At 37.1% G+C, this 23,309-nt stretch overlaps 1 protein-coding gene across 1 annotated transcript in view; it reads left to right on the forward strand.

The window, feature by feature from the left end:
* The window catches only part of STK33 (serine/threonine kinase 33), a 91,669-nt gene that overhangs the window by 35,116 nt on the left and 33,244 nt on the right, over positions 1-23,309 (forward strand). The window contains exons 8-11 of the mRNA XM_066360070.1: positions 3,338-3,413; positions 7,934-8,046; positions 8,499-8,584; positions 22,703-22,900. Of these exons, the coding sequence (XP_066216167.1) occupies positions 3,338-3,413; positions 7,934-8,046; positions 8,499-8,584; positions 22,703-22,900 (473 nt within the window). The remainder of the gene's footprint in view (positions 1-3,337; positions 3,414-7,933; positions 8,047-8,498; positions 8,585-22,702; positions 22,901-23,309) is intronic.

Raw genomic sequence — 23,309 nt, forward strand, 5'->3', positions numbered from 1 at the left:
CCTTGGCACAGTTATTCTGGCCTCTGACTCCCTGTGAGAGCTGTGATGACAGTGCAGTGAAAATGCCCCTGATAATTAAGATGACTCTGAAAGAGTGAGGACCAGGAATTGGGCCCCTGCTGTGTGTGTGATGCATCTATATGGAGATTCTTCATGGAATCTATGTCCAGAATTTGCCCTTGTCATAGACATGGGGCCATAAAGCAACTTGAATTTTAATGATGCCATATTCAGAGTTTAAGTAGAGTTACAGAATACAAGTAGATGCTTAAAAGAAAATAGTATTAGTTAATTTTCAATGATTCGAAGACTAATTATTCAATTAGTTAATTATCTATAGTAGAATATTTTCTCATTATTTCTTCTGTTTACCTTTGAACATTTTTGGTTATTTTTTAGCTCATTTAACAATTGGAAGAGGAAATGAAATTCCACTTGCTTTTAGTAGTTATAAAAGGTGCATGTATATGAATGTATATAGGTGAGGGAGATTAAAACTGTTCTCTAAAATGAATACACCTTTGTAATTTTAGGCAAGTCACTAATATATCTGAACCTTGGTCTCCTCACTGATACCCATCTTTTTATATATTTTGAATATTAACCCTTTATCAGAACTGTTTGTTTCTTTTGCTGTGCAGAAGCTTTTTCATTTGATACAGTCCCATTCTTTTATTTTTGCCTTTACTTCCCTTGCCTTTGGGGTCAAATTCATAAATTGTTCTCTATGGCCAAGATCCATTAGTTTAATTCCTATGTTTTATGTAATTTATTGTTTCAGATCTTATATTTAGGTCTTTGATTCATTTTGAATTAATTTTTGTGCAGGTGACAAAGTGTAGTTGAGTTTTATTTTTTGCATGTGGCTCTCCAATTTTCCCAGCACCATTTATTGAAGAAGTTTTCTTTTTTCCATGGAGTATTTTGGCTCCTTTGTTGAATATTATTTGTCCTTATATATGTAGTTGTATTTCTAGGATCTCGATTCTGTTCCATTGGTCTGTATGTCTGTTTTTCTGCCAATACCATGCTGTTTTGGTTATTGTGGCTCTATAGTACAATTTGAAGTCAAGTAGTGTGATACCTCTGGCTTCATAAAGAACTCACAAAGCTCAGCAACAAATAAGCTAACAATCCAATTAAAAATGGGAGAGAACCTGAACCCAAGAAGACATACAAATGGCCAACAGATACATGAAAAGATGCTCATCTTTAATAGCTATTTCATAAATGCAAATACAAACTACAATATGGGCTCTGGTTGGTTGGCTCAGTGGTAAAGCATTGGCCCAGTGTGTGGAAGTCCCGGGTTCAATTCCTGGTCAGGGCACACAGGAAAAGTGCCCATCTGCTTCTCCACCCCTCCCCCTTCTTACTTCTCTCTCTCTCTCTCTCTCTCTCTCTCTCTCTCTCCCTTCCCTTCCTGCATCTATGGCTCGATTGGAGCAAGTTGGCTTCAGGTACTGAGAATGGCTCCATGGCCTCCACATCAGGCGCTGGGAAGAGCTCCATTACTGAGCAATGAAGCAACGCCCCAGATGGGCAGAGCATCACCCCTAGTGGACATGCTGGGCGGATCCTGGTCAGAGAGCATGTGGGAGTCTGTCTTTCTACCTCTCCTCCTCTCATTGAATAAACCCCCCCCAAAAAACAAAAAACCTACAATAAGATACCACTTCACACCTGTTAGATTGGCTATTATCAACAAGATAGGTAATAACAAGTGTTGGAGAGGCTGTGGAGATAAAGGAACCCTCATTCACTGCTGGTGAGAATGCAAATTAGTACAACCATTATTGAAGAAAGTATGGTGCTTCCTCAAAAAATTAAGAGTAGAACTATCATATGACCCAGCAATCCCTCTACTGGATTTCTACCCCCCAAAACTTGAAAGCATTGGTATATAAAGACACATGCACCCCCATGTTCTTCGCAGTATTGTTCACAGTGGCCAAGACATGGAAACAACCAAAATGTCCCTCAATAGAGGATTGGATAAAGAAGCTGTGGTCCATATATACAATGAAAGACTACTCAGCCATAAGAAATAATGACATATTGCCATTTATGACAACATGGTTGGACCTTGAGAACATTATACTGAGTGAAATAAGTAAATCAGAAAAAGCTAAGAACTATATGATTTCACACATAGGTGGGATATAAATCTGAGACTCATGGACATAGATAAAAGTGAAGTGGTTATCTAGGGGAGGAGGATCCAGGGGAGGGGTGGGGGAAGGGTGTAAAGAGGGACAAATACAAGGTGATGGAAAACGATTTGACGTTGGGTGATGGGTATACAACCTAATCAATAGTTCAAATGCTATGGAAACGTTTACCTGAAACCTATCTACTCTTACTGATCAAAGTCACCTTGTTAAATTTAATTTTCTAAAAAAAATTTAAAAAATACATACCCATCTCACAAGATTCTTAGCATAATTTAAACAAAAGTACTTTGTAAATGTTAAAGTTCTATTGAAATATATACGTATATTTTATTTTTATATTGATAACTCTTCTAATCTTCCTTTTTCCTTAAAGAAAGATGTTTTATTGCTTGCTGTAGAGGTACAATAGACATATTTCTGAAATATCATATGTAACATCCTTAAAAGCCAGCCATTATAAGAAAATCTATTTATTAAAAATATGTTACCTTAAAGTTTAAAAAAAAAGTTCTACTTTGAAAAGATTGTTTAAAGGAACCCCATTGTGAACACGTTGTAAAGTGAGAAGCAGAGTTGGGAGTCAGGAGGACTGTGACTAATTGGCTTTTTGATCCAGTCACGTTGCAGGAGCTCTCTCTTTGTCTCAGCTTTCTCATTTAGACAACACGGAAAATAATTCATGTTCTGTCATAGGAGTGCTGTGATGTTATTATTATTTTACTAAAGTGATTTATAACCATTTATCTTAGTTTTTCTGTGAATCCAGAGTTCCACATATAGGGTTTGCTTTAAATCATATCCACTTAAGGCATGTATTGAATTCTATTTTTGGAAAAGAACTGAGATATTGTTGTCTTCTACTGTAACTACATAATCTTGGCAAATCACTTCTTAACAATTCCAAAGGAATGAAGAATAGTCATGCATTTAGTTACACAGCTTGTGCCATCGTTCCATTAGAAGCTAAATGACAGGAGTGAGGATACAGTGACATCAATTGTTAAGGCCTGTGCATTATTCATTTAACATCTGCTGTTGGTTCCTTTTTTCCCTGTGGGGGAATAAATTACAGCACATCAGCATATTCTTCATGCTTTGTGTTTAAGCATCTAAAAGTCATTTATTGTATTATTAATATTATTTTATTTCTGCTTGTTTGGCAGCCCCTGAAGTTATCAATGCCCACTATTATAGTCAGCAGTGTGACATTTGGAGCATAGGTGTCATGATGTACATGTTGTAAGTAGCCTGCTAAATGTACAGTTTAAAATGAATATTTCTAACAGTAGAATCATGTAGATTTTAAATTAAAATGAAATAACAGTTTTTTTGAGATTTTATTTATTTATTTTAGAGAGTGGGGAGAGAGGGAGAGAGAAGGGGGGGCAGGAAGCATCAACTTCCATATGATCCTTGACCAGGCAAGCAGCATCCCAGGTGACGTTCTATCTACTGCACCACCACAGGTCAGGCAAAATACAGTTTCTTTAAATTGACTAAAAGAATGATTGGGAAGTCACTCTAAAAGCTCTCTTAGTTGTCAGATACATTTTTAGACTTTTTTAATACTATAAATTTGTGACTTTCAGCTATACTTTTCATTGATCTGTAAATGCCACAATGTACTGCATGATCTGAGCCAAGTGGAAACCTTGCCTTAAAAATTCCCTGATCCTTTGCTACAAACCAAGTTTCTTTGTGTTTTCTCAAGAGATTCACTGAGAGCCCATCAGGTAGAGGGAGGTCCTGGGAACCTGCATGACAGCTCTTCTGTGACCAGGGCAGGTGTGATGAGTGGGCACTAACCGGGCAGAAGGTCAGGCCAGGAACCCTGTGGCGCATGCCTCTGGGTCTTTGCTCACACAGGGCCTTCTGCCTGGAATGTTTTCTTTCTTCTCTGCTGACCTCCTTCTTGGATGTGCCCAGGTCAGACATGAACCCCTTGTATTTTCCTAACTTCTACTCTATCTCAGCAGTTACTCTGCTTATTATGTATACCTTTCCAGAGGGTTTAAGGCAACATACAAAAAATACATGCAAAACAATATCACTGAAAGAAAAAAAAATAAAATAAGAATGTTTAACCAGGAAGGTTTGTACATGTGTAAATTTGATAGAATTAATTGTTCACCCCTCTGTGTTTTCATAGCCTTTTTAAAAACTAGATTATAAAATTGTAACATATTTATTGTATTATGTGTATTGTATCTATTTTTCTTGCTCTAAATTCCATGAAGGACAGACATCTTTATGCAGCTTTGCATCCCTGGTATTTGGTACAGTAGTAAGCATGTAGTGAGTCCACAATATATATATATATATATATTTGTTGAATTATATATATATATTTGTTGAATTAAAGTGAATTTCCCAGAGATATTCTGAAAAATTAGTGACCATTGTTCTGTCTCATGGTGAATATGAACATTTTTATGTTGATGCAACATTAATTTTATGGTTATATTAAAGATTTCACTGTGTACTGCCTCTTCCAGATCATTTCTAAATATTGACACAATAGTTACATTTTCATAGTTTTGTGAAATGGAATGCATAGGCAGTGAAAATTGGATGATGTGATTATAGCTGTAATTCAGATGGTCAACATACATTAACTGCTTTGAATGCATAAAGTATAAATGTGTTCACAAAGTTTTGATCATTGTTTTGTGTTAGTTGAAATCATGCTGTAAAAATTCTGAGCTTTAGTCTTTAATTAAAAATATAAACATTCTAACCTTGTGTTTTATACCCTCAAGACTTGACAATGCAAGTCAAACATATGTATAATCCAGTTACACAATTCATGTGTTTGCTGCCTTCTTAGTTTGAATTTGATGTTAAGGAAAGTGATATTATATTAATATGTTAAAATTTTTCTCTTTCTTAAAGGTATAGTTTTAATTTTCCTGCTTCAGAGCATGGCTGCATAGCATCACAAATGACATCCTTTTTTTCTTTACAGTAGACTCCTACTTAGCTAATCAGTGCCTATTCATTAATCTCCCTGAGCCCAGTGGTCTTATAGATAATTTCCTTCACCAAGGGCACAAACACATTACCTTCTCCAGGGGGGTTATTTTCTTGTTGATCAGTTACTCCTGATTTATTTCTACTTAATTGGACAATGATAACATACTTTCTCAAGGTGAAATTAACATAAATACACTTTGTGGGTATATCTTCTGCTGTTTTGATTCCTATGAATGCAACAGAAAGTAATAGGAACGCTTTAAGAGGCATTTTTCATGTCTTGGATTTCCTTTTCTACATGTGCAGGAAATTGCTATCATAAAATTTCACATGCTGCTGATTGACCAACCATTAGATACATTCTTGTGTAAGTAAAATTGCAAAGGACAGAAAAAAAAGTGGAATTTTAAAAACGTAGCCCTTAAGCTATAGTTGCATGCTATTCAGGCAGTGCAGAAGCAGCTAAGAAATTTGTAAATGTGCATGTCACTGGTTATTAACAAACTCAATGAGCTGGGCTTTTGCTGGCCTATACTTGTTATAATAGGTAGTAATTATCCATAAGACCATTTTTCTGACTTTTTAAAAATTTCATATTAAAAGTAAATAATAGTGAGGTAAGTAAGATCAGAGAGAAGGGTCAGAATGAGCTGGAGAAGTAAGAAGTATTAAAATAGGAGTTGGCAGAACAATTTGGTAAATTTCTATCTCTTAACTAAGAGCCTGTTGGTAAATGAAAAGCTACATTGTCCAGCCTAGTTTAATAAACTACTAGGAGGCGAACAACTTTTTTTCCCTAGGAAAATCATCATTATCATTTCATGTGAAATATTTATCAAATTTAGACTTGTTCAGAAAAATGTTCATGGATAAGTTTTTTTTTTTAAGAACTTAAAGAAAAGCATAGCTAAAAGATCAGCAGAAATTTAACTGTTAAGACACTTAGAGATCATTACACTTCAGTACATAATAGACCAGCATTTGGGAGGTATAATGGAATTATACCATTTTAGTCTTTCAGCAATAAAGTGGAAAAAAAATGCAATCTTGAGAACTGAAGAATAGATATATAGAGTTGCCTCTCTGATGGGTCCAGGCCCAACTTCTGTGTGGTTGGCACTGGGAAAATCTGGTTGTTGTATACAGGGTTGCTCTCAGAAGTCTGGGTTGACAATAATGACAGCTAACTTTTGTTGAGATATATTATGAAGAACTGAACTCAACTTTTAAGCATGTTTTTGTAGTTTTGGACTGGATTATTTACTGAAGAGCTTACCACGCTCTTAATGAAGTATAGTACAGTTTTTCCTTTTAAGAGATTCTAACAACTCATACTTCCTATAATCAAGAATGGGCAAATATGCTCACGTTTATTCTGTACATACTGCTTGTGGCTTGACTAGTGTTGATCATTATGTATACTCAGCTTTCCTCCTTTCAGACTGACGGGTCAAATTATCATCATCTAATTTTTCTCATCCAGACCATCTTCATTTTATATACTATTTTTGAAGAGTTGCGGTCATTTTAATGCATTTTTTTCTTTGATCAGAGACTATAGACATTTCCAGGGTTATTCTTGGTTTAGTCTTACTAACATTTTTATTGTATTTTTACCAGGGATAAAACTCTTACATGGTCATTTAGACTCTTCTAAGTCTTATTAGACTCTTAACTCACTATATATTTTTTATAAGTTTAATTTGGGGTCTGTGCTGTAGGCGTTATATTAAAGCATATCACCTCTATTATCTGCAACTATTACTGTGTACACATCTTCCTGTATTTTAACCCCTTTTAAGCATAGTGTTTTCCCCACCTGGAAAAGCTTTGGGTCATTTGCAGATCCGGAGGTTTCAATGTATACAAGAGCCTAGCGTTGATCTTGCAAAACCCCTTTCTTCCATTTCCACATCCAGAGAGGTGCCCACCCACCTTTCCTATGTGTGTGTTTTATGCTGTTGAGTTGGCTCTGACCCATGGAGATCCTATGAATGAGTGATGTCCATGGTTTTCTGTCCTTGGCAGCCCTGCTCTGCTCCTGTAGACTTAGCATATGCTTATGGCTTCTTTTGCAGTCAATCCATTTCATATTTGGTTTTCTTCTTTTCCTGCTGCCTTCAGTTTTCCCAAGCATTGCTGTCTTTTCCAGAGCCCCTACCTTCTAAAGATGTGCCTGAAGTAGGACAGCTCCAGTTTTGTCATTTTTGCCTTCAGCAGTGTATCAGGCTAAATTTGTTCTAGGACCCACTTGTTAATCTTTCTGGTAGTTCAGGGTATCGGTAGAGGTCTTGTCCAACCTCATATTTCAAATGAATTAATTTCTTTTCCTACCAGCCTTCTTCACTGTCCAGCTTTCACATCCATGCACAGTGATTGGGAATGTAAGAGTGTGGGTAAGCTTAGCCTTGGTCTCTAGTGACACATCGTTGCACCTGATGATCTTTCCTGATTCTTACAATTCTGCCTTTTCAAGTCTCAGTCTTTTCTTGATTTCTTAGCTGCAGTCTCCATTAAAAAATTTTTTTTTAATTTTAATTGAATTTATTGGGGTGACATTGGTTAATAAAATTATGTAGGTTTTAAGTATAGTCTCCATTTGAATTGATGACTGAACCAAGGTAAGCAAAACCTTTAACAGTTTCAATGTCTTTATTTCTGTCCTTCCTGTCCTTTTCTTAAATATGAAGCACCACGACTTTCAATTCTTGTGGAAATTTAATTTTTAATAGCCTTATTTTGATTAAAAAAAAAGCAACTAAAGAAAACAATTGCCTTTGTTGTAGATTATGTGGAGAACCGCCCTTTATGGCAGGCTCAGAAGAGAAGCTTTTTGAGTTAATAAGAAAGGGCGAACTACATTTTGATGATCCAGTTTGGGATTCCATAAGTGATTGTGGTAATATAGATTTGTTATTATTTCCTAAAGCAAATATACATAATATAAGAAAGTTTCCTAGTAATTTAAATACTTTAAAGCTCTGTTTAGTCATTTAAATTTACTTGCATAAAGAGCTCTATTTACTTATGGGAATAGTGATAGCTTCACTGTGATTGTTAAAGTCAAAACTTCCAACCAAAACAGAAAATACATAGTAAAAATTAAAGAGGAGATTTGCTGATTATCTAGTTAATTTTTACTATAGAATAAAAATCAGGCAATCCAGGCACTAAGGCCTCACTATTGGCCTTAAACTTTGTTTCTTAGCCATTTACACCGATGCTATTTGTTTTATAATTGGCATCTTTCCTTCATGTAATACAGACCCTAATTCTAAATAAATTGGAAATTGTATGTTATTAATTGTAGTTAAGACAAATAAGACATTTGGGGTTTTCCTTTATTTGCAGCTAAAAGTGCTCTGAAACAACTTATGAAAGTAGATCCTGCTCACAGAATGACAGCTAAGGAACTATTAGATAACCAGTGGCTAACAGTAAGTTACAGTATGACTTTTATTTTCTTGTTGATGTTCTACCATTGTTTGTTTCTTTTCATTTGGCTTAATGGTTTATATATAGTATTTTTTTAAATAGTCAATTTGTCTCATCTTCTGACAAGTTAAAAAAATTATTGAGTCATGACACACTTCTGAGGTGGGTGTTTTCAAACTGTTAAAATTATTACCACAGTTGTTTATACACATTTATAGAGATGTAGATGAACTTTGCTTTGCTTCATGTCATGAAGGTATGAAGTCCAGTAGAATGGAGCTGAGAAATATTCGTTATTAAAACTGTGGAATATTGAAGAGTCTGTACAGTTTAGTAAGCACTGGAACCTTCCACTTCTTTTTAACTCTTTGGATGCAGAGACTCTGTGGGGACTCAGAAAAGTCAGTGTCCTCTAGCAGTGGCTGTTGCCTAGCTTGAAATCTTGATTAATTATTCATTTACATATTGCTTTTCCCCCATTAGACTAGATTCCTTGAGCCTAGACCCTATGTCTTACTGATCTTTGTATCCCTGTACCCAGAACAATAGGAACTTTGGAAGAGACTGCGACTTAGCTCTCAATATTTATTGTCCTCTGTGGTAATGAAGATCCTAACTTTTAGGTGGAAACGTTGCTGTCTAGTGTTCTTTGCTAGTTATCCCATCTTTGCTAGTTATTTTGATGGTCAATGAGATCTGAGTGTAAGTAGGCACAATTTCTGGCAAGTGTCCTTAAATGGAAGGATATGGCATTCCTCATGCCTGTCTTCCAGTGGTGATTGGATGCCGATGTGATGGCTGGAGTTTGCACAGCTATTTTAGAACATGGAATGAAATCTGTAGACTGAAGAAGGCGGAGCAGCAAATTGTAAGAAACCAGGATTCTCAAGCTCACAGAGCTGCCATTCCCGCCCTTGACTGCCAACCTCCAGACTTCTTTCTATGAGAAGGAAACAAACTTCTGTCACCTTTAAGAGTCTGTAAAATATGCAGTTGAACTTAATACTGATTAATGCAATACTCAAATAATTGCTGAATGATTCAGCAAATGAATGAGGGTGGAGGTATCTTTGAAAATGTCTGGAAGCTGACATGAGATGTATCAAGACACACAGGAATATTGCTTAGCAGTAATCCTCTATGAATTTACCTCTCTTACTTGTTAGATACACTGTTAGGTGCTGAAGATAGGTGATATGCCGGCATTGTAGTAGTATTGTTGAGAGATGATGGTGGCTTGGACAGGATGGTAGCAATAGAATTGAAGAGAAATAAATGTGATATATTCTTTTAGGTTGACAGGATTTGGTGATGGGTTAGATGAGGGATAAGGATAAGGGAGGAATAAAGGATGGCTCCTAGATTTTACTTTACTGCCTGGGAGGTGGTGCTGTTTACTGAGATGTGAAAAATTGTAAGAAGAGGAGATTTTTTTTTTTGTTCTGGGAAAAGGGTGGTGACTCAAGTGTTCCATGTTAGACATGCTATGTTTGAGATGCCTATGCGGCATCCACATAGAGGTATCAAATACGGAATTGAATATATGAATCTGGAGCTGGAAAAGTCTGGGCTAGAACTATAAATTCGGGAATCGGGAGTGTATAGTCTATAGATGTCAATAAAGCTATCAGGCTGGAGAGATCAATCAGGATGAAAATACACATAGACAGGAAAAGAGACTCCAGCACCCTGCCTGTAGATAATACAACATTTAGTGAGGAGAAGCTAGCAGCGGAGGTGGAGGAAGGAATAGCTAGCTGATGAGGGACGAGGAAAATGACAAGTGGTGCCATGGAAGTTCAGTGAGAAAGATGTTTGAGAAAGTGAGAGCTGTCAGCTCCCAGGTAAATGCTGCTCAGAGGTCAAGATGAGAATGAGATGTTTCCATTAGACTGGCCAGTAGAGAGGTTGATGGCGGCCCTAAAGGCCCCAGTAAGTTTAGATACCATACATTTATAGTGATATCACTCTTCTTTTAAATTTTCTAATTTTCCTTTGGCAATTTCTAATCATTTCTTTGAATAATATTTTTTCTCCAAGGGCTAAAATATAGTCTTCACTCCTAAACAGGCTCTATCTGCCCTCCTTCATGAATGTGTTGATCTTTCAAATCATTCTGTGCAATAAGTATTTCTGGCCTGAAATAATTGTGCAAATGAGCTAGCAGCTAGATAGATCATTACGAAACTGGACTGAGTAGATTTGTAGTATAACAAAATCAAAAACTGTAAAACAGATGGTGTGCCTGAGAAATCTCTTTTCAGCATCACACAACATTCGGGTTTGGCCATGTAATTATTTGTGTTCTAATTAGTACAGCTTTATTTCTGGCTTTGGTCATTTTTCCAGAAGTCTCCATTTTTGAGCTTCTGCAACATTTGTTTCTATGTAGTCTTTGCCAAATGGATAGAGAAGTGACAGATAGCATGTACTATATTGGACTATCCTAAGGAGTTCAGTGTATGAAGTTTAGAATAGCGGCATTTAATAAACTTCTAAAAGGCAAAGCTCTTTTCTTCTTAACCACTTGAAGTCTTACTTTCTATAATTCATATCATCTGTTTGAAATAATCTAAAAAGAACATGTTAGTTCTCTCAGTGCCTTGCTGCTTTATAACCAGAGCTTATCTTTTGCAATATCTAACACATAGTAACATTTTGTTCCCCAAAGAGCTTTATCAGATGAAAAGTTTCTGGGGTTTAACCTATGTATTGCCCATTTTGAAATATGGTAGATATCTGAATAGTATTCTGAGAAACAGTGTCTCTCTATGTACATATAAATGGATGGAACTTAAACACATATTGTCATTCTGTTATCAAAAGTCAATGGATTAGATATAAGGAAAAATAGCCAAGAAATGACTTTCCACAAAAAAGAGTTTGATGATGACGTGCATTGCTAGGACTGTGCCTGCTGTCTTCCTGTATCTGTTTCTTCCTTTTTGTCTTCTTTACTCTCAACAGTGGTTCTGGGACTTATTTCCTCTTATTAGATGATTACAGTTGCCTCTTGGTATTCTTTCAAGTCCCCTGGTGACAACTAACACCAAAAATTTTCATTTTAAATAAGTTTCTCCAGGTATTTTTATTGCCTCCTTATATTTAAGAACCCTGCTATAAACTGATGAAACATTTTCTTCTATGACTTGTCAAAAAGTAGTTTTCAGATTTGAGCTCTATTATTCAGACATTCAGCAATTTCTTCAACAGATTTTTTTTTTTTTTTGGTGCTTACCCTTTGCCAGACCCTGTGCTAGGTGATAAAAATGTAGGGACATGGTCTCTGACAACAGGAACTTAAAATCTAGTAAGGGAAACAAGCTGTACATAATACAATGCAAGGGAGAAAATGATAAATGACGTAAGAAATTGCCAAATGACCAGAGGTGCAGAGGCAAGCAGGTGTGAAGTCGGGAAGTTCAATTTGACTGGCAGATAGGATACTTGAAGGAAAGAAGTGGGAAATGAAACTTTTAGAAAGAGAAAGGGACTTGAATCTCAGGCTGAAATTTTAACTTCCTGTGATAGATAGTGGAGACCAATCATAGGCTCTTGGAAATGAAGGAAATTATTGTTATAGAGTATAATCCTTACAAGGTGGCTTAGTGTAAATGGTACAGGAGTCATTTATATATGTATATTGATTTTAACAAGTATCTTTTTATTTTAATCCTTTGGGCACTATTGGGCACAAAGATGAATGAAAGAGTTTCTCCGCTAATTTACACAAATTACAGTACACTTTGTAGTTACACTTTGCAAAGACACATATAAATATATTCAAGATATGAAGGATTAATATCTAGAACAGTTTTTCTTTTTTTTATAAGATTTTATTTATTGATTTTTAGAAGAGAGAGAGAGACAGACAGACAGACAGAAGAGGAGGTTGGAGCGGGAAGCATCAATTTGTAGTAGTTGCTTCTCATATATGCCTTGACTGGGCAGGCCCAGGGCTTCGAACTGGCGATCTCAATGTTCCAAGTTGACACTCCATCCACTGTGCCACTACTGGTCAGGCTAGAACAGTTTTTCTTAATGTGTGAACAAGGCCCTTGTTCATTGATTTAAAAATTGTAATTCATGGCTCAGTCACTAGCTTTTGACCATTAGCCTTAACATGTATACTCTATATAAGGAAATGGAAGTTTTCTGAAATCTAACTAATTGATGAGTATTTTTTTCCTAGTGTTTATTTTTATCTTAAATATGTTAATACTCAACCTTTATTTTAATATATTTTGTTACTCTTAAATTCTGAATTATGTTATGTATATGAATATGCTGTTGAGGCTCTGTTTAAAAAAGTTTTTATTGAAATTATGTTCAGAAGCAGCTCATGAATCAGGAACCTTGGGGATTTATTCAATATTCAATAATTGATACATACTCAATAATTCAACAGATAGTTATTGCACAGCTGTTATGTACTGTGTGGGGAGGACATAAGTATGAACCTGGAACAGTCTTTGCCTATAGGTTCTTCATAGCCCAGTAGAAGGTTTAAAACACAAAAACAGGCAGAGAATGAGTATGTAAGGTGTGTATAAATATATAAATATATACTCTCTCTATTGCATATAGTATATAATAAAATTATTCCATAAAATATATAAAGGTATACTCAACATAAAAATATATTTTATATAGAGTAATGTACTAGTAGTGGCACTTTTAGGTTTTCAAGAAGAGAGCTATTATTCCCTCTAAGGGGATTGAAAAAACTACTTAAAGTTAAAGTAATATGTGATCTGGCTCTAAACGAATGGGAAAAAGTAGAAATTAATGCTGGAATCATGGTAAGTAGGAGGGGGATTCTGGATAGAAAGAACTTTACAAAGATTTAAAGACATAAAAAAAAAGAAATATATTCAGAGAATATGAAGTGTATGAGTAGTTCTGTTTCTCAGTCTAGAGCCCTAGAAGACACGCAGGGAAGTAGTGGGAAATTAAGCTGTAAAGACAGGTGGAGCTATTTTGCTGTAGACCTGGGCTTACATAGAAAGGAGTTTATATTTGGCTTCTTTAGAAAATGGGTTGCTGCTGAAAGGTACTGAAATACCATGATCACAGCTGAATTTATGTGAGTTTTCTCATCTCTCCACCCCAACTCAGAAGTTCCTTTGTTCTCTTTTCCAAAGTGTTTGTATCACTAGCCAAGAATGAGCCAGAATTGTAGTTTTGCTCTGCATGTTATTGTCAATACTTTAAATTTAGATACTCAGGTATATATATAATGGTATCTCACTGTGGTTTTAATCTGCATTTCATGAATTATAAATGAAATTGGTCATCTTTTTTATATCTTCTTTTGCAAAATACCTGTTCAAGTCCTTTCCCCATTTTTCTATTTTTTTTTTTTGATTGATTTTAGAGAGACAGAGAGGATAGGGTGGAGAGAGAGAAAGCATTCATTTGTTGTTCCACTTAGTTGTGCATTCATTGGTTACTTCCTATACGTACTCTGACTGGGAATCAAACCCACAACCTTGTCATTTCGGGATGATACTCCAACCAACTGAGCTAACCAGCCATGGCCCTTACTATGTTTTGTATCTTTTATTTATTGATTTTTAGATCTTTGTTACATATTCTAGATATGGGCCTTTTGACATACACTAATGCATGAATAAATATATGTACATTAATAAGAATGGGAAGATACTGACTTAAGAGAAAGAACATGGAAAAGATTACTGCAAATTCTTACCTAAGCAGATGACTTTAGAAAAAGAATAGATTATTAGAAATTCAGGGTCTTGAAATTGATTCCTGCAAACTGTCCTTCCTACACTTCCCTTGGAAAGTCTTCATGTACAGCCAGATGTATGTGTACACCAATTTGAAGAATGTTGGTTTGTAATATATTGAGTTTGCTTTTATTTTTCCAGCTTTATTGAGATACATTTTAAATTTAAGCTATACAACATAATTACTTGATGTATGTATTTATTAGGAAATATTACCACAACAAGTTCAGTTAGTACATCTATTGTATCATAGATACAATTGTTTTATGTGAGAAGAACTTTTAAGATATACTCTTTTAGCAACTTCCAAATATATAATACAGTATTGAAGGCTCAGCAACACCTCTAGCTAGAAATTCTTGGCAGGCAATTGTAACTGTGCTTCTGGTGAATGGTAAGTTACTAAATATCTCAGGCTGTTTCCTCTTGAAGAAGAAGAATATCAACACCAACCTGTCTACTCACATAGTTGCTATCCTTGTAGGGAAAGAAATCACTGAACTTGTTAGAAAATTTTAAAGTGGTATACAACAGCTCACTTTAGTGATTGTTATTACCTTGATGTGCTGTTGCCTTGGACTCATTGAGACCCATTAGGACATGTTTAGTGACTTTATTGGGTGCTATCAGTTCTTTGTGGGTATCTGCAACTTACATTATTTCTTTTCCTACTGTAATTTACATTAATTATTAGTCATATAAAGGTACTTGTTGAGCCTGACCTGTGGTGGCACAGTGGATAAAGCGTAGACCTGGAATGTTGAGGTCACTGGTTCAAAACCCTGGGCTTGCCTGGTCAAGGCACATATGGGAGTTGATGCTTCCTGATCCTCACCCCCACTTCTCTCTCTCCCCTCTCTAAAATGAATAAGTAAAATCTAAAAAAATAATAATAATAGTTGAGATTAAGCATGTTAAATGATTTAAATGCTAAACAAAATAGAAAAATGACTTTCTCCTTCCAGTAACCTTATTCCCTCTTACTAAAGATAACAATGTTAAGTCTCTTATGTGATCTTTCAAAAACATTCTATATATTTTTTGTGTATATAGTTTACATAAATGGGTTCATATTATGCAAACTGCTCTTTTTTATCTAATATATCTTGGAAAGATTTTCTTATTTTAAAAAGACCAGTATTGTATTCCCAACTATGGATACATTATTATTTTGTAAATCATCCCCAATGAATATGGATCATTTAAATTGCTTCTTTCCTATTACAAACAGTGGTGCAATAAATGTTCTTGTAAATATATGTTTGCATACTGTGTCACCATATCTAGAGGATAAATTCTTTTTTTCAGTGAGAGGAGGGGAGATAGTGAGACAGATTCTTGCATGCACCCCAACTGGGTTCTACCTGGCAACTCCATCAGGGGCCAATGTCAAGCACTGAGCTATTTTTAGTGCCTGAAGTTGATGTGCTTAAACCAACCAAGCTATCTTCAGTGCCTGGGGCTATGCTCAAACCAATTGAGCCACTAGCTGTGGAAAGAAAAGAGTGAGAGAAGGGGGAGAGGGAATAAGGGAGAAATAGATGGTCACTTCTCCTGTGTGCCCTGACTGGGAAATGAACCCAGGAAATTCACATGCCAAGCCAATGCTCTAACTGCTGAGCCACTGGCCAGGATAAATTCTTAACAATGGAATTACTGGCCAGAGAGAATATAGGGTATTGCTAATTTACCCTTCAGTAAAAAGCAAGTAAATGAGAAAGCCCATTTCACCATACCCTTACCAACATAAAGTATTATTGAACTTTATAAACTTTATATCCATCTGTTAGGTGAAAGTTGGCATCTCATTATTTTTATTTAAATTTTGTATGCTTTTAAAAATAAATTGACTTTCATTTTTCTGTTGGGAAAAAATTATTCCTGTGAACATTACAAAATGAAGAGCTATAGCTATTTACAAAAGGTAGAAAATGATGACTATAAGCTAAAGAACCAGAATGTTTCCTTTTAGTTTTGCCAGTTTTATGTTTTATGCCATCCCCCTTAGCTCATAGATATTATTAATTAAAAAAAATATCTGTTTACAAAATACTAATAAACACTGTCCTTGAAAAGGCAAGGCTTTTAGATGAGGACATATGTTTGGGTCTCCATTTGTGGAAATTACTAAGGCATTAAATCCAAATCTCAGTATTTGATCGATGCTTTTCCTTTATGATTATCCATTTTCCCAGTTTTTCAAAATAAAGTAGTCTCAATTATCTGTTAAACAAGTGGAAATTTATTAACCAAAAGGTTAGTTTTATGCTTGTGATAGCCTCTGATCATCCACCTATTATTGCTGCCTGTTTGCCATTTGCTCCTTCATAACTGGTGAGCTCAGTGTGCCAAAGCCCTGAATACAGCCAGTAAAGGGAGTTCAGGGGTTAGTGTTCTGACCGTGAGGTGACATACAGTCTATAGTGTCTGACCTAACAGTTCCACCTAGTCTTGTTTGGGCCATTGGTTCATTTGTAATTTCTGTTGAACCTAAAAGGCTGATGTCCACTTATTCATTGGTCAGTTCAAGAATTTGATGCAATTCCTCTTCCAACTACTGGCAGCAAGAAGAGGATTGTCTAGTAAGTTATTGTCTGGAGTTCAGATAACAGGGAAAGTTAGAATTAATACTACCATATATACCCTGTTGGATATTATAAATATAGGAAGCAAAGAGTTACAAAAATTCCAAATAGTAGAGTGTTTTTGAGGTGATAATGCTCTGATTCAGAATCCTTTTCTCTTTTCTACAATCTCTTTGGAATGAGGGCCAGGGTCATTTCACTGAGTACAAAGGCACTGTACTCAAAGCATGTAGGGTGTCAGTCACCATGCTCTTGGGTATATTTGTATGTAAACTGAGCATTTGAAAGATTGCTAGAGAGGCAGACTCAATACAGGCAATCCTTGCTTTGCACAGTAGTAAAAGTAATGTAGGTTGAAACTGTGCAAAGTGATTTTAATAATCAATAGGAAAAATGATGATTGTTCCATGATTTTTCCAATTTTTGTTAAATAATAAAAACATGCTAACTGTTGGTTATAAACACGCAGGGAGTTAAAAATAGAACTGGCCAGAGTGCACTGTAATTTAAAACGTTAGAAATCTTGAGAATTAAAGACTCTTATTTTTAGGTAAAAAACTTAATCAACATTAAACAGTGCTTGCCTTCTTGTCATATAACTTACAATACAGAGGAAAGCATCTTTTTTATGCCTTGGCAAACTGTCATACTGTTTTTCTAAGTTTGGATAAACTTCCAACACTTTATTTTATTTTTAGTGAGAGAAGAGGAGGCAGAGACAGACTCCTGCATGCACCCTGACCAGGATCCACCAGGCAAGCCCAATTGGGGTCGAGCTCTGCCCATCTGGGGCCCTTGCCCTTTTGCAACCAGGGCCTTTTTTTTTTTTTTAGGGGCAGTGGCCATGAAGCTGTCCTCAGTGCCTGGGGCTGACTCACTCCAATTGAGCCATGGCTGCAGGAGGAGAGGAGAGGAGAGGAGAGGAGAGGAGAGGAGAGAGAGAGAGAGAGAGAGAGAGAGAGAGAGAGAGAGAGAGAAGAGAAGAGAAGAGAAAAGAGAGGGGAAGGGGTGGAGTAGCAGACAGTTGCTTCTACTGTGTAAACCCTGAACATCCACATGCCGGGCTGATGCTCTACCACTGAGCCAACTGGCCAGAGCAACTTCCAACATTTTATCCTTTGTGCTTTCAGTGTCGTGAAACATCTCTGAAAATTCTTTAAATGTTAGATATTCCTCAGGTGTCACCTTCTCTGGGGCAAATTCATCCTTTCTGTCACAATCACTCACCTCATTTATGTTGGTAAGTTTTGCCTCCACTACAGTGGTGGGATTAAAATAATTTAACAACCGGTTCTCTGTCCTAATGACCATTTTAAATATAAAAAAAAAGATATACCACAAGGTAGTTGTTTATTTAATGCATTTAGTATTTAAATAAGAACAATAAAAGAGGTACACAAAACTAGATTATGTTATAAGAGTTTTAAAATATCAATTAAAAATATTAAATAATACCTGACAGAAAACATAAAACTGTTATCTAAGATATTTCCATATTGCTTCTTTTTTTTGTTTTTTGTTTTTTTCTTTTCTTTTCTTTCTGAAGCTGGAAATGGGGAGAGACAGTCAGACAGACTCCCGCATGCACCCGACCGGGATCCACCTGGCACGCCCACCAGGGGCGACCGCTCTGCCCACCAGGGGGTGATGCTCTGCCCCTCCGGGGCGTCGCTCTGCCGCGACCAGAGCCACTCTAGCGCCTGGGGCAGAGGCCAAGGAGCCATCCCCAGCGGCCGAGCCATCTTTGCTCCAATGGAGCCTTGGCTGCGGGAGGGGAAGAGAGAGACAGAGAGGAAGGAGGAGGTGGAGGTGGAGAAGCAAATGGGCGCTTCTCCTATGTGCCCTGGCTGGGAATCAAACCCCGGTCCCCCGCACGCCAGGCCGACGCTCTACCGCTGAGCCAACCGGCCAGGGCTCCATATTGCTTCTTGATGGGCATCCTCACTTGCAATTTTCTTCGCTTTTATCCGAGCATCATCGGCTGTGTGATTTATCCTTAACCATCTTTTTACTGTAGGAGTAGGATCCCATTCCTTTAGAGGTAGGCCGATTAGACTAATAGATCCTATGTCTGATATATTAGAAACAGGTGACTTCTCTTCTCTGAACTTATGATGCTCATCTTTGAAAAAACCCTTTTCACTTCTGCTGAACTCACATCAATTGTCCTGACAATATTTTTAGCTCTTTAAACATTTTCAGGAATTGCAAGTGCCATTTTAACAACTGGTTCGCCGAACTCAACCAAAAATTAGGTGTCTGTTCTGCCGAACCGGTGCAAAATGGCAGAATCCCACCACTGCTCCACTATGTTCCTTTGGTTGGGTATCTAAATTCTCTCAAATGGTGGTAGTGTCATTGTTCCCACGGTCAGCAGTTTCTTCTATTATTTCATTTGCATTTGATTCGAATTTCCCTTCCAGCATTATCACTTTTAATTTTATTACTGCACTTTCATCTTTGTTGACAAGTTCCGTGGTTAGACAGGAAGACAACACAACTGCACACTTTGCTGTCTGTGTGTGGACTGAATAGCAGATGCACAGTGTCTGCACATGTGTCATTTGCATAGTGATTATGGATTAATGAGCTACCAGTGAAATTGAACTTTATGTAATTGTAGTTAATATACCATGGTGACTGAAATTCTAAGTGTTGATATTATTTAAGTAAGGACGACTGAAATTCATGCATATCGGGACTGTGCAAAGCAAACATTGACTAAATAAGTGGGCTACCAAATACATGGTACTTATTGCATGTGATTCTCTAGTAATGACAATTTTGTTGGGAGTACTGTAGGTTCACTCTTTTTTTTTTTTTTGTATTTTTCCAAAGTTGGAAACAGGGAGGCAGTCAGACAGACTCCTGCATGCGCCCGACCAGGATCCACTGGCATGCCCACCAGGCGGTGATGCTCTGCCCATCTGGGGCATTGCTCTGTTGCAACCAGAGCCATTCTAGCGCCTGAGGCAGAGGCCATAGAGCCATCCTCAGTGCCTGGGCCAACATTGCTCCAATGGAGCCATGGCTGTGGGAGGGGAAGAGAGAGACAGAGAGGAAGGAGAGGGGGAAGGGTGGAGAAGCAGATGGATGCCTCTTCTGTGTGCCCTGGCTGGGAATCAAACCCAGGACTCCTGCACGCCAGGCCGACACTCTACCACTGAGCAAACCAGCCAGGGCAGGTTCACTCTTTTAAAGACATCTTAGAGGTAACTTCCAAAATGTAAATGTTTATTTGCGTTCTCAGGATAGGCTAGATTATGTGGCAGTAACAAGTGACCCTCAAAACTCAGTGCTCTTAATGTCTACAGGAACATTGGCTGGGAGGAGAGAAGGAAGAGAGAGAGGAGACTCTCTCTTACTGTGTCCTCACTCTGGGACCCAGGCTGAAGGAGGTCTCATTTCTGTGCTTTTATAGTTACTAATTAGGAACATGATAAATTGCATGCTATCTCTTAAAGTTGCCGCCCAGAAGTGATACATACCATTTCCAACCACATTTCACTGGCCAAAAAAAGTTACACGGTCATGTCTCAAAAGAAGTAGAAAAGTGCAATTCTACCATGTGCTTAGAAGAAAGGAGTGTTAGGTGAGCAGCATTAGTGACTACTATAATATCCCAAGAGTTAATTTATGGGGAGTTAATCAGGGAAGGGTAATTGAGGATGGGGATTACAGACATACATATTAGATTGTTCCTGTCTGCTAGTGAAAGAATCAAGTTGAGGCAAAGTTTTGTGTACTAGCATTCCAGGACTCTGAACACTGTGATTACATGAAAAGTAGGGTTGAAGGTCAAGATGAACCCAGGGAGTTGTCATAGAGGCTGGATGGATCATAGGGGTCAAGCAGTGCTGTTGCCAGAGTTCAGGAGACCAGAACTCATTCAGATGAGAGCTCTGAGACTATCTACCATTCTACATGATTTCAACTCTTTTATGGTCTTTGAGCCTCTGACAGTGCTTTATTTGAATTTAAGTTGACAACATCTTTAGGAGCTCTGGGATACTTAACAGAGGTGGCTCTTAAATTGAGCCTTAAAGGAAATATAGGCTATGGGTTAGCAGAAGGCATGGTTATGGCATTATGAAAGTAAATGGTAGAGGGTGCATAAGTGCACTCAAAAGTAGGATGCTATGAAATTGATAGGAATAGAGATCTTCTTAAAACAGAATGAAATAAAAGAACCACAGGGAGTTAACTGCATAATGATCCTCACTTAGTTATTACTACTTAATGTTTGCATTTAACCATGAATATATTAAGCTCTACAAATCCTCAACAGTGTACTCAGATGGCTGACTTTAAAGAACCCTGTCTCATAGTATTCTGTGTCACCTGTGCTTAGGGCTTCAATCCACCCACATACCAAATTAATTTAGAATCAATCCATAGCTCTACTCACATTTGAGCTACCCATTTTAATCTAAATGTAATCCAAACTTCTTGTCCAAACTTTCTCTACTAGTCTGAGTTAGGAAAAAAAGTACCTAATGCCTGACCTATAGTGGTGCAGTGGATAAAGCATCGACCTGGAACGCTGAGGTTGCCAGTTCAAAATCATGGGCTTGCCTGGTCAAGGCACATATGGGAGTTGATGCTTCCTGCTCCTCTCCCTTCTATCTCTCTCTCTCCTCTCTAAAATGAATAAAAAGAAAATCTTAAATAAATACTCTAAAAAAAATAAAAAACCTGACCAGGTGGTGGCGCAGTGGATAGAGCGTTGGACTGGGATGCAGAGGACCCAGGTTCAAGACCCTGAGGTTGCCAGCTTGAGCACGGGCTCATCTGGTTTGAGCAAAAGCCCACCAGCTTGAACCCAACGTCGCTGGCTCCAGCAAGGGGTTACTCAGTCTGCTGAAGGCCTGCGGTCAAGGCACATATGAGAAAGCAATCAATGAACAAGTAAGGTGTTGCAATGCGCAACGAAAAACTAATGATTGGTGCTTCTCATCTCTCTCTGTTCCTGTCTGTCTGTCTCTGTCTATCCCTCTCTCTGACTCACTCTCTGTCTCTGTAAAAAAAAAAAAATTAAAAAAAAAAGAAAGAAAAAAGTATCAAGTATATCTAAGGTATACCTAGTCTAGCAAAAGCCATTTGAGACTTTATTCATGTATTTCTTGGCACTAACTGAAATATTATATTTCAGAAAAGTCTAGTTAATATAAAGTGATCAATTTTGATATTGTATAGTCATGTCTTCCCATCCAAGTACTAACCAGGCCCGACCCTGCTTAGCTTCCGAGATCAGACGAGATCGGGCGTGTTCAGGGTGGTATGGCCGTAGACGCTTAACTATATAGTCATGTCTTGGATAAAAAGAGTGTACTGAATCAGTTATAATCAAAGGACCACTTTATATCTAAATCTTCCATTCAACTAAGGGCTTTCTAATCCAACATCTATATTCTTGGACATAGCACTTGAGTAATCAACTGAATTTATATTTTTTTTACCTAGACATTTTGATATTATTTAGGCTTGCCTTTAGTGTTGGATCCACTAGACTTTGGGGAACTTCTTTCATTCTTTCAGCTTCCCTGTTTCTTTTGTAAGAACAGTGCAAAAGGGGGTCTTTGGATCCAGGGAATGCCCTGTCTCGTGTCCTTCTCAGTACAGGCAGTGTGCCCAATAAGCTGCAGCAGTTTTACCATTTATTTGGCATTATAATTTTTCCATGTGACTTACTGAATTTGGGAGAATGCATTACTAAAAAATGTAATAATCCTTTAAATTTTTCAAACTGTTTATAACACCAAAACTTCATTGTTAACACTAGGGCAATACACTTTCTTCGGCGAGACCAACCAATGTGTTAGAAATGATGAAAGAATGGAAAAATGACCCAGAAAGTGATGAGGAAAGCACAACAGTTCAAAAGAACAAGTGGTCCTTTCAAGAAAAGTTGACAGGTTACCAACCCAACAGACCCAGTGGAACTGTCCCTACCACTTCAGATGAAGAGGATGAAAACCAGGTAGGAAGAACCACCAAAACCAGTGGGAGGAACAGTTGTTTCTCCAAATGGTAAATTCCCTCACAACACTTGGAACATTTCTTCTTGCAACTCTGTTATTGGTTTGTAATGAAGGCCCTATCAGGGGTAGTCAACCTTTTTATACCTACCACCCACTTTTGTTTCTCTGTTAGTAGTAAAATTTTGTAGCCACCCACCGGTTCCACAGTAATGGTGATTTATAAAGTAGGGAAGTAACTTTACTTTATAAAATTTATAAAGCAGAGTTATAGTAAGTTAAAGCATATAATAATAATTACTTACCAAGTACTTTATGTCGGACTTTCGCTAAGTTTGGCAGAATAAATCTTTATAAAACAACTTACTAGAGTTAAAAATCTATCTTTTTATTTATAGTTTGGTTGCTCCT

Source organism: Saccopteryx leptura, chromosome 1 (assembly GCF_036850995.1).
Source record: "Saccopteryx leptura isolate mSacLep1 chromosome 1, mSacLep1_pri_phased_curated, whole genome shotgun sequence".
NCBI lineage: Eukaryota > Metazoa > Chordata > Mammalia > Chiroptera > Emballonuridae > Saccopteryx > Saccopteryx leptura.